Source organism: Raphanus sativus, chromosome 7, assembly GCF_000801105.2.
Source record: "Raphanus sativus cultivar WK10039 chromosome 7, ASM80110v3, whole genome shotgun sequence".
Taxonomy (NCBI): domain Eukaryota; kingdom Viridiplantae; phylum Streptophyta; class Magnoliopsida; order Brassicales; family Brassicaceae; genus Raphanus; species Raphanus sativus.
The window spans coordinates 10,732,743-10,751,914 of NC_079517.1; the positions used below are offsets into that span (position 1 = coordinate 10,732,743).

Sequence of the window (19,172 nt, forward strand, 5' to 3'; positions counted from 1 at the left end):
TGTATTCATCCACAGACTTATAGTATTGAAATCTCAGGTTCTTCCACTCAAATTTTATCTTTTGGTAATAGCACCGTTTTATGGTGATCATATCTCCGCTGTAAGGCGGTCCAAAGTTCTAGTGGATTTTCTTTACTGGGATACTGATTTCTTTAGACTCTCATTTAGATGGTGGCTAATAACTAATACTGCCATGTATCAATCTTTCTCGTTTGGCAATATCGCCTTATGTGATTCATTCACCAAGTCCTTTTGACTTTAGGATAACCTCGGTATCCAGTGCACATTTTAAATGATTATCTCTTTAGAGATTTAGGACAGCATAATCCAAGTTGATTTTCGACATCTCATATTATATATCACTCAATCTTTATAAGAAAATCAATCATATAAATCGTGTGATCAAGCAAACAATCGAGTTAATGATTTCCTAATAAACAAGTCACACGGCTTAGATATATGTCTAAAATATAAAGTTTTTCCTTTCATAGAACGTTTCTGAAAATATAAATTTTCTGAAAATAGAAAGTTTCCTTTTATAGTAACTTTCTAAAAATAGAAAGTTTCCTTTTATAGTAAGTTTCTAAAAATAGAAAGTTTCCTTTTATAGTAAGTTTCTAAAAATAGAAAGTTTCCTTTTATAGTAAGTTTCAGAAAATAGAAAGTTTCCTTTTATAGTAAGTTTCTAAAAATAGAAAGTTTCATTTTCTAGAAATATTCTGAAAATATAAAGTTTTTTTTTTTTTTTATAGTAAGTTTTTAGGGTTTATAATAAATCGATCATAATTATGTTTTAGGAGATGATCAACTTCAAAGTTTAAAATCGATTTGATCATTCAGATCAATGATGTTTTTGAGATTCAAGAACACTTAGTGTTTTGGTTTTAATTGATTTAATCAATCTCTTATTGAATAAGGAATATTTGTGCTTCTAACAACTTAATGACCGTTTGATCTAGCAACTTAATGGGAGAACTAAACCAAATCCTAATTCCTCAAATTTATTTAGGGATTCAATTGTCCTAGGTTTTTAGGTTCATCAAATTTTAATGTTCAATCCTTTAACAAACAACCAAATTCGTTTTGATATGGTTCCAAAGGATGTTTCAGATTTTATTTACCTTTAGATTGGAGAGAATCTGAAACTGGACCACCTAGAGAGAGGAGAGGAAAACCGCGAACGGCTTGAACATCTATCGCGAGCAAGGAACGGGCTGATCGGATCGTCCGGAACCTCTACCGGCTGTTGGATGAACTGTCGGATCGTCTGGTGGCTTATCGGGTGCTGATCAATTCGTCGGATGGTCAGTATGTGTGCTGGTCGGATGAGAATGGAAAGACAGCTAGGGTTTGCTTTAGTAAAAAGGAAATTGTCAACGCGGATTGAAACGGAGGTGGAGAACGCGTCTGAAGTCGGATTGAGACGAAGTTTGCGGAGCTGGATTCTTCTCGTCGAGAGCTTCAATTTGATATATGGAACGTCGGCTAACTCCTTATGGTTTGAGAGATACGTCGATTTGAAGTTGCGTCCGAATTAGGGTTTTGAATCAAGTTGACGGCGGTTCTTGTAATAGCTCGTGAGAACGCGTCCGGTATCGGACTGCGATGAGGTCGACGGCGTTGGATTCGTCTCGTCGAGATCTTGAATTTGATAGGTGGCTCGTCGTCTGGATCCGTCGGGTTGAGGAGATACGGTGTTTTGAAGTTTCGTCTGATTTCTAGGGTTTATGGTGGTTGCTGGGAAAAGGGGTTTCGAAATTCATTCAGGGTTTTGTCAGAGCTCTCGTGCTGATAACGTGTTGTGAAAACTCTGATCTTATTATTGAATCAAAGTGTTCCTTATATAGGAAATACATGGCGACATGGGCCTAAATACAATGGGCCATAAACGGGCCAAGATTACAAGTAAATATCTAATGGGCTGGACATCCATAAACATAATATTCATAACAGAAACTAATTTTTCCTGTATGAACATAATTTTTCTTTTCATTTTGGCTTACGGTCACTAAATATTTTAGCAATGTTTGGACTGGTGCTGCCTCGGGGTTAGCCTCTCTTGAAACAAGAACACATAGCTATATAAGAAATGTGTATTTGGGCTTTACTCATACAATTTAAATGCTTCTCCCATTCAATTTATATGGTAGTCTGGTAAATATACAATTCATTAATGACACTTGAAAAACATTCTAAACTCGGATCAAACTATGTGGTACCCGTTTATTCTGTAGCATTACATGTGTTTTTTTTCTGGGGTTAGATCTGATCAGCTGATAGAGGATATGAAATAAAAAACCTAATGAAATATTAGTTGACAAAGGATTGAACGAGGAAAACCCCTATATTACGTTGTTAACTTTTTGGTTACATATTGGCAGGCTGCATATTGGCTTGGCCTTTTTCTGTAAAACAATGTTAGATGAAGCTTAATAGATTTAATACGAAGCCTAGTAGATAACTCAATCAGTGCCTCACTAATGTTGTCGTCTTCCTGTGCAAATACTCTACGCAATTAATTCATTGAGGTGGAGAATGGCTTCCATCATCCCCAAATCAAAATCCCAGTAGCTAACTTATGTGCTTAACGTCTCGCCAGTATGTTCAATACATACACAAACTCCGTTCAATACCTATTTGCTCTATGCTTCCCCAAGAGATCTGAAACTTATCAATAACTGGAAATGCTTATCAATAAGCATAGACCAGTGATCATTAGCCTTGGCCTAAATTTTTTTGGAAGTTTTTACCTAACCACAGGCTTCGAATTTTGAATATTTTTATATACTAAAATTTCATATACGACCCACATCTCATAGTCAAACAATCATTGAAAATGGATGTTCCCCGGAGGCGAAGTAAATTGATCAGAATGTGATAATCCAGAGCGGAGTTCTGGAATCAGAATGTGCACCAGACAATGCAGCAGTTTTTCCTTCTCATTATCAATTCATCATCATCATCCGTCCAAAAGATGCATCAGATCTTACCTTTCTTTTGTCTGTAGTCTGATCTGTTCAAAATTTTATATTGATGTCCAATGTCATTTATTAAAACCTTTGAAGTTGGTTCATTGTAATGCCATTGCCATTGATCGACATAGTTGGAAGCAACGTAGCATTCTAATGAAGACTTGATCTCTTAAAAACTACCTAACAGTACATCGTTGCACCAAAAGATTTCAACCGACAACCATAAAAAAATCAATATCCCTAAGCTTTCTATACGCACAATACTTCACCAATTGTTCCCTCTCAACACAATGGCTTCCAGCTCCTGCCAAGCACAAGAAAAAAACATAAAAACAAAGCCATTCCATGCCCCAGCTCCAGCACAAACACTCCGAGCCCTCCATCTCCTCCAGGCTCCAGGACATGGCTCCAGCACCATCATCATTTCAGATCGCGGCAACAATCTTATACTGAACTCTATAATCTCTCGAGAAGATACAGTTCATCATGTTAATGTAGTGAGGGCAGAGAAATAATAGCAGAAAGTAAAACACACAAGTTTATCTTTTCGAATTCACTAGAACAAGAGAGTCTTACACCAATCTTTTCTATTACAAGAATCCTTTAGGATTAGCCTCAATCCTAAGCTAAAACTCACCCTAGAGTCTAGACTTCTGTTTATCAGGATCCTCCAAACCCCGAGCTAAACTCCCCCTGAGTCTAGGCTTCAATCTTCCACTTCACGGAAGTACTTCACCAACTACGTCAGCAACTAACGCAGAACAATGACACCAAAGGCTTGATCACACAAGCACACACCAAACGATCTCTCAACTGTTTTTCTTTTTAGCAGAGACACCCTTCTCCATGGAGGCACGTCCTCCTTATGTAGATAACCAAAACTTGCTCCTCAAGTTCTTCCAAAAGCAACTTAAGTAACTTTCCTTTTTCTCTTAGGAAATAACTCTCTTGCCTTTTCTTCTCCAAGTAATACCATTTATCTTTAATGTAAACTTTCTGATAAATATATTACTTCTTTTCCAAGCTTAACAAGCCCACGGACATCACAAAACACGAACTCCAACTCAGCCCATCTTCATGACACACACATGTACTACCTCCTGTAGTACTTCACGAACTGATACAGAATATACATCTTCAATCTCCCCCTTTTTGACTATGCATGTGAACTCATCACCTCTGGACATAAGACCACGTCTTCAATCTCCCCCTATGAGTCACATCATGGTCAAAAACTAATATGAAGATCTATATCCTCCAAAGTAAGGAGGAAATCCCATTCCACCATATCCATACTGATCATATCTCCTAGACCACGTATTCATGAGCCCAAAACCTCCATGATTAGCTCTTTGAACTGGCTTGAAACACTCACGTCGAATATGCCCTTGAACTCCACAAGAATAACATATAGGACCATGACTCCTCACACCATAAGCACCATAAGCACCATAAGCTTGCACCATCTGATTCTTCTCCCTCAACAACTTGAAACACCTTGGCCTAATGTGTCCAACAACACCACAGTGATGACAAACAGGCCGCCACTTTCGTTGAACTGCACTCTTCAATCCAGAAACTCTCTCTGGAGCAGTCGTCGTAGCAGTTGCCGTAGCATTACGCGTAGCAGTCGCGTTCTTCACATCAGTTGCAGTCTTCACTGCAGTCTTTCCGTTAGATGTCTTCTCTGCAGACACCTTAACCGCTGGTCTTGTAGTAGACGTAGCTAAAACCTCAGCTTTTCCTGCTGATACAAAAACACCTTCAGCTGTAGAACATTCTCTTTGATATCCAAGGCCACATCGATCACTCTTTCCAATACTGAGCAGATGATCTAGCTGCTTCGTCCCACCATTCAGCATCTTCAAACCCTTCTGAGTCTCTGCAAGTCGAACCCTAGCCTGTCGTGCTTCTTCTTCTTTCTCTGAGGCATACTTAAGTGCTTCAGCCACTTGAGCTTCTAGCTTGACCTTTTCCTTAGCAAACTCTGAATTCGCCTCAACCTGCTTGAGCCAATTCTCATACAGCCTCTCATATTTCCCAGCAAGATCAAACTCTCCATCATCATCATCATCACTTACAGCATCATCATCACCTCCACATGAAGACCCTGACGCAGACGCTGACGCAGATCCCGTCGCAGATTTTTTCTTAGAACCAGGAACAAAAGTTGTGAACGCCACAATATTCTTTAGCTCCTTACCATCATCAAAATCACTCTTGGTGACTATCTTCTTCTTCCGCTTCTGCAGATTTGTACATTCAGCTTGTACATGCCCAAAACCTTTGCATTCAAGGCACTGTAGAACCTTAAGGGAATTACCAAATCTTCCTCTTGCTCCTTTCTCCTTCATGCAATCATCAACCATGAACTCCATAGAAGATCCATTCCTAGAAAAACGCTTCTTGAAAGGCAACTTAGCTTTCTCCATCGATCTTCAAGATCTACTTGAAACTATGTCCTTCTTCCTGAACCAGTTTCTCTTCTCACTCTCCCAGATCACACACCAGTAACTTAGGTGACCCGCTCTGATACCAATTGTTAATGTAGTGAGGGCAGAGAAATAATAGCAGAAAGTAAAACACACAAGTTTATCTTTTCGAATTCACTAGAACAAGAGAGTCTTACACCAATCTTTTCTATTACAAGAATCCTTTAGGATTAGCCTCAATCCTAAGCTAAAACTCACCCTAGAGTCTAGACTTCTGTTTATCAGGATCCTCCAAACCCCGAGCTAAACTCCCCCTGAGTCTAGGCTTCAATCTTCCACTTCACGGAAGTACTTCACCAACTACGTCAGCAACTAACGCAGAACAATGACACCAAAGGCTTGATCACACAAGCACACACCAAACGATCTCTCAACTGTTTTTCTTTTTAGCAGAGACACCCTTCTCCATGGAGGCACGTCCTCCTTATGTAGATAACCAAAACTTGCTCCTCAAGTTCTTCCAAAAGCAACTTAAGTAACTTTCCTTTTTCTCTTAGGAAATAACTCTCTTGCCTTTTCTTCTCCAAGTAATACCATTTATCTTTAATGTAAACTTTCTGATAAATATATTACTTCTTTTCCAAGCTTAACAAGCCCACGGACATCACAAAACACGAACTCCAACTCAGCCCATCTTCATGACACACACATGTACTACCTCCTGTAGTACTTCACGAACTGATACAGAATATACATCTTCAATCTCCCCCTTTTTGACTATGCATGTGAACTCATCACCTCTGGACATAAGACCACGTCTTCACATCATACTGCAAGACCATGAAAAAGGTTAACTATGTCTGACATTCTTCTACATCAGCTTTGAATGAAAACCTCTTCTTTAATTCTGGAAATGGAGTTAATTAGCTGACAACCCCTAAGATACAAACATGGTAAGAAGACCCATGTATTCGAGTGAGGACTGATCTGGATCGACGGTCCCATTCATATAGTTGACTTTGACTCGAGATAAGAAGAATGACCACGTAAAGTTTTTTTTTTGCTTGGCCAGAAAGTTTTCAAAAAGTTAAATGTGTTATAAAAAAATATGCTAAAACTTTCTCACCAAGAAAAAAAAACAAGAAATTATTTAAAACTAGAAAACAGAGTATTATGTTAATTTAGCTAAAATTAATTATATTTAACTTTTCGTTGTTTCTTTTGCGTGTTCTGCACTTAAAACATATGTATATATAGGCGCTGAGTCTCAGCTTGCAGAGGAAGCAAAATCGAAGAAGTAGTAGAAGCGAAAGAGAAGCAAAGATTAAGGTTAATTTTATTTTCGATTCTCTTCCTTAAAATTTTATGTTTATCAGTTACGTGTGGCTTGTGACTTGTGAGATGAAGAAATTCTGAATCATCGTAGCAAATTCTGAAGAGATTTTAGGGTTTAGCAGAGAGTTTATTAGGTCTTTGTTCTTGAGGCTTTGTGGTTGGTTTTCTTCTATGTTAAGAACTCAGTTGGATTATTCATATTTACCAGTTTTCTTTTTTTTTTGGGAACAGGAAGAGATGAATACCGAGAGCCAGACAACAACTCCTGTTAATGCCACTTTCCTTGCTAACCTCAAGGATCGTTTCAGTGGATTAGTCAATACCCCAATGGATGAACACAAGACTTGTTTCAAAAACACCATGGACAAGGTTCGCTCCCAGTTCTCTATATCTCCTTCGACCAAGGAGAAGGTTCGTGCCCAGTTTTCTATATCTTATTGGATGCCGAAGGATGATGCACAGAAGAAGGTTGATGGAGTGTAGGAAGTGGAGAGTCACTCGCCTCTTTGGCGCAGCAGATTGCCAGATTCAACTTTAACTTCTTCTACTTTAATAAAATAAAGTGTTTTTCTCTTTACGTTCTCTTGTTATTTTTTTTTACGTTCTCTTGTTTTAACTTCAGTAGTTTCAGATTTTCTTTTAATTTTCTTGCTTATGAATTTATAAGTTTAAAAAATTCCCTTGCATAAATGTGCAAAACTACTCTTCAAGTCTTTGGTTATTAATTTGCCACTACTGATAATCGGCGCATTTATAGATTTAGGGTTTCTCTAATCGTTGATGATGATGGATTATAGAAAAATATGAGAATCAAAAGTTATCACTAGAAATTGGTTAGGAGTTCCGGCGATTGAAAAAATAATAACAATGATAAATGGATTCTTTGATCAGATCACAAAACAGGGTTGATCAACAAGGACGTTCGTCCTCTTCCTTCTTTTTCTTCTCTTGTTCTTTCAATCTCTGACAAAGTAACAGTAATTAATGGTTATTGACTCCATTAGATCAGTCTTCTTCATCAACTTCTCTGAAAGGAAGTGGCACTGTCTTTACAGCTCGAAACTTCCCCGCATTATTTAGATGCTCATTCTCCAATCTGCAACAATCGGTTTGTTTTACAAGCATAAGTATACACGTATATGTCCTGAATCTAAATAACCAAGAAGAAAAGTTTTACCGGTAAAAGTTCCAGTGTCCTCTCCTGATGACTTCAAGAGCAGCCAAGAACAATCCTGTCACTCTATAATCCACATGCTCAAAACTTGAGTGCACAACTGTTTGTACCCATGCCAGCCTTAGAACAAGATTTAAAACCTTTTGAAAAAAAAGAAATCAGAAAATATGAGAAAAACAGAGGAAATTCAAAATATTTGAACTAGATTCATGTGTCATTTTGGGTGGTAAAAGATTTTGATTATGTACCATAGAGAAGTAGTAAATAGATTTTTGTCTAAGCATGAGTTGGTTCCTAAGCCAAGGGTTGTTGGAATTATGTTGGAATAAACCCCAATCCTTTACAAAGTCCCAATACAATTGGTAAACGGTGGCTATACTTGACATAGCCACCACAAGGCAGAGCCAACCAATGCTCCTCTCTTTCTCGTAAGCCACTTTGGTTCCAGCCGCTAACATCGCTGATACATACTTCCCTAGGTTCACTAAGTGGCTTGTCTCGCCTTCGTCAAACCACCTCCTTGCACACTGTGGCAGACGCTTTTTCAGTACTTTTTATAAAGTGGAAATCCATACTTGGGACAGAAGAAATAGAAACTTGGGGAAGAAGCAAGGATGTTTAGTTTAATTTTTACCTGCATTGCTCTCCAGTAGTATGGGAGGAAGGAAACTGCATAGGCAAGATCTCTGTAGTACTTGACTCTCATACAATATCCATAGTCCTGTGTTGTGTAGCTACCGGTTATATAGTAGCAAGCTATGTATTCCAGGTTCCTTAGCATAGGTACCTGAGAGATAAGAGTTAACCCATTTATATTTTGATAAGGGTTTACCGAAAAGATCAGATTCTTAGCTCAGTTTTGGTCCATGGAAATTTTACCTGGCTGCAAAGTTGATCAGCCATAAAGAAATCGAGCATCACGACTTTATAAAGAGGTGAAAATACAATGTTTCTGATTACTGATATAAACCGGTAACGGCTTGATTTGTAGAAAATGTTCAAGGGACAAAACAGTATTAAGAAGAAGACCTACAAAACCGCCAAAAACACAAAAACATATTAGATTACAAATTTACATAAAAACGCACACATGAGGAAGAGTGGCTAGTGTTTGTTAATTACCAGTAATAGAAGGCCAGGGATCACTTGAACTTGTCCAAATGAGTAACCTTTTGCAAGAAGCAAGAGATGAACAAACATGACGCCGGCTATCACAGACATTGAAGCTGTACATATCAAGAAAACATCTCTAAACTTGAGCTCATTTTTGGTCCCAAGTTCGAAGATGAAACTATAGTTTATCCTCGCTTTTCGCCACATAAATATGTTGCAACCGTATAAGAATAAGTGCAGAAATAAGAGCCCAAACATGCTGCAGAACAAAAACAATACCAAATTGGCATTAGCTTTCTATTTATAGATTACCCTAATCACTATGGATTAAGATTTTAATTAGACCACTCGCCTTAGTACAGGATATGCAGTTTCCATGTAGAAAGTGTTCTCGGTGTGTCTTTTGTACATACCAGTCAGATGAGCCACAATGATGTAGCCAGCAAGAAGAGCAACAAAACAACCAGTGAACAGACCTGAACAAATATTAAATTTGAGGACAGGATTAAACCAAACCATATGATCTGGAGAGATTCTTAAGCAGACAAGATAATGTTATGCAACAGAGAGTATAACAGAACGTGACGCTCTTAGTTGTCCACCAATAAAACCCAAAAAACATTAAAGGTTACATTGTGGGTCCAAAAACTTTTCATTTTGGTTGGTCTTGCAAAAAGATTTTGTGTTTGAAAGTGAAAAAGATAAAAACGTCACAACATCAACAGGTAGAGATAAATAAAGTTAAAAAGTCTTTATTTTTTTAACACATTAAAGTTAAAAAGTCTTCACCAATGAAGAAGGTGACAGAGTGAGACTCTTTACGATGGTGCGGTTTCAGATATTTCATTGCCTTTCTACGATTCTCTCCTGCGAAGTGCTTGATGAACAATTCTTCAACTTCGTCTGATAGATTTATCACCTGTCACATCCCAAGATTACAATCACGAAAGTTGTAGGTGTCGATTTTCCGCTTGCACAAACATGAATAACAAGAATCTAAAGTGGAGTTTCCAGTTACCTTGTCTGAACTATTGAAGTAAGAACTTTCAACCACTTTGAGATATATCGGAAGGATTTGTTTTCCAGTAACCTAAAAACATCATAGGATGGTCTTGTAGTTAAAAAAAAATTATCTATAGAAATTATGGTTGAGAAATGCTTTGTTTAAAAGGTTACCTTTTCGAACTTTTTAAGAATTTTCATGAAGGCTAACATGTTCAAGTTTCTGTAAGTTTTGAGATAATTTAACCCTTTGTAGAGTTCTGTCAAAGCTCCTTTGATCATCTTCTCGGCGTGATTTAGGGTTTTCTTGCTGATTCGCAGCTTATTTACTCCATCTGGACCACGTTTCTTTGACGATGACTGGTTTATCAAATCTTCTTTGATGAAGTAACTTATAGCTGAGAATTTACGTGAAGGATTTGTCAATGGGATCTTTATCTTGAGCTTCCTCCCATGACAGCTGAAAACACGGCCAGAATCTGTCTTCATCTTAGAGTCCTTCTTGTTGATTTTGGTTGGTTCTTGTGATCTTGGAGACTCCAATTTTTCTGCCCCATTGTTCTTCAAATCCTCTAAGCAATATTCCTGAAGTTCTATTTCCTCTGTTCTGCTTTTAACAGAGTCTTCCTCTGCATCCAGAAACAGAGCAAACTAGTCAAACCACTTTTCTTGAAATCCACACAATTAGCCAATGAACTTTTAGATAAGATTTTGTATGTTCTTGTTACCACATGAGATGGTGCATGATATGGAATCGTCTTCTTTTGATTCTTGAGTTGACTCTCCATTGGCTTGCTTTTGATTGAAAGCATCTTTCACCTCAATGAGTATCTCCATCTGCTTCTTCAAACACTCCCCTCTCTCCAAGAACTCTTTCTCCTTTGTCTTGTAGAACTGATTCACTTTGTTGAGCTGCGTGTCCAGACACATGAAGAACTCTTTCGCAGCACCGGTATCATCAGAAATTGTCTCCAGGAGTTCCGTCTCATACACGTCACTGTTACTTACAGAAGAAGCAAGCTTTCTATGAACCTGTTCAAAAAAGCAGCATAGCCATTAGTACAGAAAAAGATGAATAGTTGATAAAAATCGCAAAGGATCATGGTTAATTTTAGTACTTTGATGGCACGAGGGCGTTCCGGTTCCTTGTTGCCAAAAATGGAAAGCTTTCCTAAAGAGGACTTAATGGTGTTGATGAGAGAAGTTTCTGTGTGCTCCTTCTCAACTCCATTGGTTAACAAATGGATTTTCTTGAGGTCTTTCTTGAGCTGAGAGTAATCGACAAAGGAGTCTTTCCATTCGGGCACAAGTTGCCCCTCAAATTGCTTAGTGAACGGCACCATATCTTTTCTATCTTAACTCTTTAAACTCAAAATAAGAAGAGAGTGTGTTTGTTTTGAGTGTAGGACAAGAGAAGAAGAAGATTTTGTTTTATAATGGAAAAAAAAATAAAAGACAGAGAAAGAGAAGAATATATGTGACTGTGCTTGCTTGCTTCTACTGATGAAGCTTCACAAAGCACATTCTCAAAGATCCTTCTTAAAACAAAATCTCATTACTAATTTTAACCATATTCTTCTTCCACTTGTGGTTTTAGGAAGGTAAATCTTGTCTGGTGTGGGATTCTCACCGGTATATATACACCGATAATTATCTGGCCGCCGGGCCTTCTCGCACCTCTCTCACTACTCAAAATGTTTTAACTATGAGTGAAGCTTGTACTGAACTATGAACGGTAAGGGTATATATATAATGTAGGTTTCGTAAATGTGATAGCCTTAAATAGTAAGTAGATTGTAGTTTAGTAATATTTTCTGTGGAAAAAAGATGTCTGAAATGGACCAAAAATAAATTAGGTGCCGAGAGACACAAAAGATGAACTCAGGTTGGACCAGCTCGATTTCCACTACATTTCTTTTGGATGGTAATGAGATCTTGTAAACATATATATCTTAAAGAGGAAGAAAAGAAGAAGAACTACAAATCAAATTTTGATTTCATAGTTTCATATTACAGTTGCAGATACTGCCAAAACAATGTTAATAGTCAGTCAAGTAGTTTAAGTTTTAAATAATCAGAACATGTATTAATGTTATTTATAACCCACTTCCGGAAATACAAAGTTTTGAGATATTTTAAAAATTTGAAATATTTTTAAAACGTTCACGTTCTATTGCAAAACAAAAATAAAACATGTATTGCAAAAGTTCCATATTTTGTTAAATATCATTGAGCATATAATTTCGCATTCTGATTTCCATATTTGGAAAAATAATTAAGTGTACGAGGTTAAAATCTAGGGATTATGATGTGGGACTTCAAAAGTATTTGCTGAGGGAGCTAACATTTTCATTCTGTTTATAGTTGTTTGTTTTACAGTAAAAATATGAAAGTGTTTGCTGAGGGAGCTAACATTTTCTATCTGATATTTTAGGGAGGAAAACATTATTAGGATGCTCATGAAGCTTATGCACGCGGTTTCAAAGTACGTTTTTGAGCAACCATTCGAATGGAGGGCATTGAAACTTGAAAGTGGATCATAATGTGCACAATACATATTCTATTCTCTGTACCACTACTACTAACAATAATAGTAAAATATTTTGCAGATAAGAAATAAATATTTCAAACCAACCACACATGAATGGTCTAGTGGTAATCGGATTTTGGAAAACCAAGCAATCCGGATCCAAAGAATCCTACAATACTAGATTTTTTTTTTCTACAATACTAGATATGTAAAAGGAGAAGTGCCTTCACGACCCCATGAACCACAACTGCTTTGTCCATGATGATCAGAAGCCAAAAATGAAACAACAAATGGAGGAGACCGTCTCATGGGCCGGCAAGACGCTGGAGACCGGAGATGACATCCTCAAATCGAAGATGAAGACAAGAACTCTAGATGGATTTTTGGATGAGTGCTCGAGATCCACGGAATCTCATAAACGATACATAGTTCGCACTGTAAAATATTGATCTACATCCGCTCTTCGTTCAGAATATACAAATTCACATCTCTATCTTTTCTTTTTTGGAAATATTTCGACCCGCATGCAATGGGTCTAATGAAATGGGGCCCTTGATTTTGATTCAAAATCTTATGCCTACTCAAGAGAAAGTCCTTGTTATTTACATATCCCAAGTTCAAATTTATGTCAGTGTTTCGTCCACCGTTTCTTCTTCAAAGCCAGCGCGCGGTAAATGATGAAACGTCCAAATACCTATACTGCGAGCCACTAAATTTTGTACATTTTGTTATAGCATATCCCATTTAATTAGTTTTATGGTGCGATTTCTCCTTCATTTTTTGTTGTTGCTTTTGTAAAAAGGAATCCAAACACGATACCAACCAGAAAATTTTGTTATAGCATATCCCACTAAATTTTGTACATTTTATTATAGCATATCCCATTTAATTAGTTTTATGTAACAGTGAATCTAGGAGTTAGATAAAATAAATAGGGTAGCCAAACCAGAAAATTCTAAATAATGTGAGAAACTTTGGCTAAACCTAAGAAAATCCATTTTGTAAGAATAAGATACCAACCTTCAGTAGTACACTCTCTTTGATGTAGGCCTTTTTTTTTTTTGAACAACCTCTCTTTGATGTAGGCCTCTTCTCTAGAATATGTGGGAATATATGTACGCTGAATATCTCTATATATACCAGATGCTTCTTGTTCTTCAACTTTATTTTCTTATGGCGCATCATACGAAGAAATTTCAGGAAAATATATATTGTGATGACTGATGAGATGCTAACCAATCGTACAATTAAAAAGGATGATCAAGATATAAATTATTGTAAGCATTAAAAGTATAAGCATAAAATATAATCATATATACATGTAAGTAGTTTAATAAAATTTTAAGAAAACATATTTAAATTATTATTATATATATTATTAAACTACTTGGAAATGTAGAGCAAGGGTTATATCAAATGTTGATATAGTAACAAGGAAAATATAGAGGTAGTTCATAAGCACATTAAAAGTTTTGTTTAAAGATCATTTTATAATAGACCCTTTGTATTTAGCATAAAAATAATATATATGCTTTTGCAAAGATGGTTTACAAGAACATATATTTAAAAATAAAAATAAGAAAATGTGTTTTGGCGTAGAGGCTAAGGAGTGTTTTAGTAAAAAAAAAACTATGCTTCATTTTGTAGTCACCTCACCAATATATATATATATATATATAATAGCTTAACTAAATTATTTATTATCCAAGTATATGATTTCGAATTAACTAATAGTTTATTTATAAAAATAAATTAATAACTGTAGTTACCTCATCATAAAAACAAAAGAAAACAAATCAATATATATGGAAAATTTTTATGTCAAAGAAAAAAAAAGGTTAAAAGGTTGTATATGGAATATATTTTTTCTGGAATTGAATAAGCTAATAGTTGGAAAATACTAAGATGTATTTTAACCGAAAGGCGTAAGCATACACCATTCTCATAGTCTAAATAATATTATATGAAGTCTAAAGAATCTTCTATACTATTATTTATGAACTGATTTTGCTGATTTGTCATGTTCTCCATAATTTTAGGTGATTCTGCTTATTTGTCATGTTTTTATTAGGTTTAGCAAAATCATTGATTTATTATTTTTTAAAAATAAATCACTAATTTATTAATTTTTAATATTTATAAAGTGATTTTGCTGATTTGTCATGTTCTCCATAATTTTAGGTGATTTTGCTTATTTGTCATGTTTTTATTAGGTTTTAGCAAAATCATTGATTTATTATTTGTTTTAAAATAAATCACTAATTTATTAATTTTAAAATACTTAATAAATCTTATCAATATTAAAAACGAATTTAGTTTTAATAATATTTAAATTATATGTTATATTAAAATTTATTTAATTTTCCTTATTTTCATATTTTTTTAGGTTTTCGACTTTTAGCTAGGTTATTGATTTATTATTAGTTTCTAACTGATTTGCTAATTTTTTTAATTTAAACAATACCTGTAGTGAATTTTATATATAATTAAAAAAAATTATTTTAACATATAAAACAATATGTTATATTACATATTAAATAATTGATTCTAAAATAATAAAATAAAATTATCAAAGAAAAATAAAATAAGATAATTCTTATATATATTGTGCTGCTATCTGAAAACAATTTTTTATTATAAAGTTTAAAAAATTAAAATGCAAAAATATTATAATTAAATTTTAGTCAAGAAAATACATGTATATAAAGATATTTTCTAAACTATTTCTAAGATATGAGTGTTTTTAAAAAATAACACAATAACAAGTATATATTTTTATAAAAAATATTTGACATATATAAATACTTTAATGTTCGATTTAATCATTTGAAAACATAAAGAATAACTTATTATGCTGGTTTTTAGATTAATAAGACATACATTAATATGTATTGATAAGAATGTTATGTTCGCATGGGTGGGTAAAACACATTTCTAACTAAAATAAATCAAAATTTCATTTGTGGTTGCCGAACATTAGATTATTTTTTGATCTTGAAAATCACAAAACATTATGAGAACAATGTAGTAAGACCAAAATATTAAATCTTATACAAATAATCTATAAAAGAAATAGGAAACTTAGTAAAAATATAAAGAAACATAAAACAAGAATTAATATTGAATAATATAAAATAATTTGAGTATAATCTAAACAAATAAAAAGGTATGTTCTATAAGTTATTGGTTTTTTTTTGTCTCTCACAGTTTCTTAAATCTAATTTGTTAATAATATATATATAAGCTTATTAGTCATTGTTATTTTTGTTGATGTTTTTTTAGCCGTGATTGTTTCTAATATTTTATTGCTGGTGAGATCTTTTTAATTTACAACTACAATAAGTGTTTAATTTCAAATTCAAATTTCCTAATCATAAATTGGTTGTTAGTAGTGATAAATTTTGTATCTAAAATATACATTTATAAATGTAAAGATGAAAAGAGAGTAGAATTTAATGCATAATGGTCAATACAAATACTGAAATTAAATAATTTACTCAAAATTTGTATCAAATTTAATAATTTACATTTAAACTACAAAATAACACTAAAATTAAATTAATCTGCACAAAGTGCGGATAATCATTTAGTATATACTTATTTAACTAGCCAATTCTCACGAAAGTTATTTTGTTTTATTAACTTTTGCCCACGTGCAATTCTATGGTATATAGTATTAAATAGTCATACACATAAATATTTTTTTTATTTTTTTATAATTACATTTCAAAAAGTAACAACGACGTTTTAATAATTAGTATCTGTTTAATGCTTTCAATTTAGGCAGCGATGGATTAATGAAGTTTCGCCTGTGTCTGGATTCGGATTCTAGCCGATTGTTAAGAAACAATTATCTTCGAATTGTTGAAAAGAGAATATATACCCACGATCCTCTAGAGAAAAAGGTAGGTTTGGAGGTATTTTAGGAATAGGATTGTGAATGTGATGTATATCTACTTGAACTAATTCCATGTGTTTGGACAATTTTTAAGATACTATTCATCATGTAATGAATGCAGGTGTTGTATATAAAAGTATTTATACGTTTACCTGCCAATTTTGCTTTAACATATGAAAATCAATATACAATTTCTAAGATAACTGAAAAAGAATTTTAATATAGAACCTAATGAGATGTCAAAAAAATAAATATAGAACCTAATGTGTAGATTATAACTAAACAGATGTTAGTTTAAATTAAATACTTTTGATCCGCTGGAGGGCGTGTGTGCCAATCGATTTGACAAAAATGAGTTGCGGTGGGTTGAGTTTATTTTAAACAAATCAGGTATATATTGGCTGATTTTGAATTGCAGATAACTGCCAAACCCTAAATTAAAACCTAAATAAATAAAATTAAATAATTAAAGAATTTCTTTAAAATATTTAAAATATTACAAATAATTATATTATTTTTAATCTTTTCCTCACTCGGACTCGGACCAAAAGTAATTACTATAGAATTGTATTTTTTATTATAATTAATATTATTTGCAGGTCCCGTGGATTATTCGTAAATTTTGATAATACGGATACAAGTATAAATTTTCCGTTTATGATTTATGCGGGTAAGATTTTTTGAATAAAAATAGCTTTAACACGCGGGCTGACCTGTTAAGGAGGATAGGTTTGATGGCAAGGTGTGTGTGTGGGGTACCATAATTTACCTGGCTGTCGGATCTGAAAACTCGACGACTGGTATTATGTGCCTAATCTTTGAGCTCTGTTATTCAGCAGTGCGGGTCCTAGTATTTTATGGGCTGGTATATTGGGCCTACAGATTAACACATCTAAGAGAGAAAAAGGAAAAATCTTATTTATGAGAAGAGGAATACTCGAACAGTCGAACTCATGACCTCTACTCTGGGTAGTAGTAACCAAACCAACATAACTAACAGACAATGCAGTTTGGCGTTGGTTCATCAAATCTGGTTTGTTCCGACATAGTAATGTTTTGGGATCCATATAATTTGGCAATTGAGTAATCTCATAATTTCTAGTTTCTACAAATATTGAAATTCGGTTGATGTTCACTAGAAGTCTAGAACTATCAAGTCGTACGTTTTTTTTAAAAAGATACAAGATGACCAACTAACCAACAAAATTGGGTTCAATATTTTCAACTGAAGTTTCTAATACACTAGTTCATCTTTTGTAGATTAGCACTTTTACTTTAAGGAAAGATGAAGCCAACTCCTTTCTTTAGTTTTTGTTGTAAAAGATGCCAAAAACATAACCCTTACTTTTTTAAACTAAAAAACATCTTATGATAAATAACCTCTGTTTAGTTCTAGTTATACCTGAACAAGAGCTTATCATAAATAAGAGCCTATGCTAATTAACATTTTACCAAAAAAAAAAGAGAGAGTATGTTAAATAAGTTCTTCTGATCAGTAAACGTTTTATGCAAATATTTTTATTTTATTTTATATCACGAGTTCATGTCAAATTATTATTTTATGAACTTGCACTATGCAAATAGTGTATAATTAAATTTTAAGATTATATTATTTTTAAATACTTGTATATTTCATATAGTTCTTTAAAACACACCTGGGTAATGAAGGAATTTATTTATGATTTTGAAAATAAAAAGGTAAATTTAGATATCTAGTTACATATTATAAATTGTATAATAAGAGTACAATTTTCTAATAATTGGATATATATATATATATATATATAGTCTCACATACTTTATATCGTATGATTGTTGTGGTATCACAGCAAACAAAAACTTAAATTTGACTAAAATAGATTTAAAAATGCAAAGTGAATTCAATCATTTGGAGGCAGTCATTCAATCAGAGTAAAGGCAAAGTAGTGCTTATCAATATGTGCTCGCGTACAGTTACAAAAAAGTGCTCGTGTATCAGTGCACTGTGCATCCTTAGCTCACTATTATCCTCTGTTCAAAACTACGCTAGGCGCTAGTCGGGCGGCTACTTCGGGCCTAGCGAGTTATCGAAAAATCGGGGATTAAACGGGATATACGCGGGGCCTAGTTTTTAATATTTTTTATTCTATTTAATAATTAAAATTAAATAACTTCTATGTAATCAAATTTATATCAATAATTAACTCTAGTAAATCTATTATAAAAATATATATGCATATACATAGGTTAGATAACAAATACGGAACTAATTAGAGATAAGTTTTTGTACTTTTATTATAATAATATGCATATATATTACCATATGCGCAGAAGTATAAAAGACTTGATGTCTCCTAGTGGTTAATACCACAGCTCTCACGTTCGGCAACCTGGCTTCGAACTCCCATCAATACATAATATTTATTTTCGCATTATAATCTTAAGTCACAACTCACAAGAGTCCCACATCGGTTACACAAGGAAAGGGAGGTGGAATATATCTCCTATATATAGTGTCCTCTACGTGAAATATAATTGGTAAGATATTGGGCTTCACGTAAAGCCTAAATATCTTAGTAGTCAAACTTTGGCCGACTAGTCAGATAAATGGGCCGAGTAATCGGTCTATTGGGCCGATTAGTTGATTTTTTGACCGATTTTTTGGATCCCGATTTTATTGACCGATTTGGTCAAAATCGACGCGGATAAGGCCCGAGCAGCGATTAGACGGGCGCCT

General features: G+C 34.1%; 2 protein-coding genes across 2 annotated transcripts; both read right to left on the bottom strand.

The window, feature by feature from the left end:
- Positions 1–4,207: 4,207 nt before the first annotated feature.
- Positions 4,208–5,404, bottom strand: LOC108808576 (uncharacterized). Its single transcript, XM_018580698.2, has one exon. The coding sequence runs from the start codon at positions 5,402–5,404 to the stop codon at positions 4,208–4,210; it is 1,197 nt and encodes a 398-aa protein (XP_018436200.2).
- Positions 5,405–7,269: 1,865 nt separating this feature from the next.
- Positions 7,270–11,744, bottom strand: LOC108835505 (phosphate transporter PHO1 homolog 1-like). The gene is made up of 12 exons (XM_018608750.2): positions 11,147–11,744; positions 10,757–11,060; positions 10,203–10,657; positions 10,045–10,116; positions 9,816–9,945; positions 9,379–9,502; positions 9,036–9,285; positions 8,793–8,942; positions 8,548–8,700; positions 8,162–8,440; positions 7,917–8,053; positions 7,270–7,835 (listed from the first exon to the last, which is right to left on the bottom strand). The coding sequence occupies exons 1-12, from the start codon at positions 11,369–11,371 to the stop codon at positions 7,745–7,747; spliced, it is 2,370 nt and encodes a 789-aa protein (XP_018464252.1). The 5' UTR covers positions 11,372–11,744; the 3' UTR covers positions 7,270–7,744.
- Between the last annotated feature and the right edge of the window lie 7,428 nt (positions 11,745–19,172).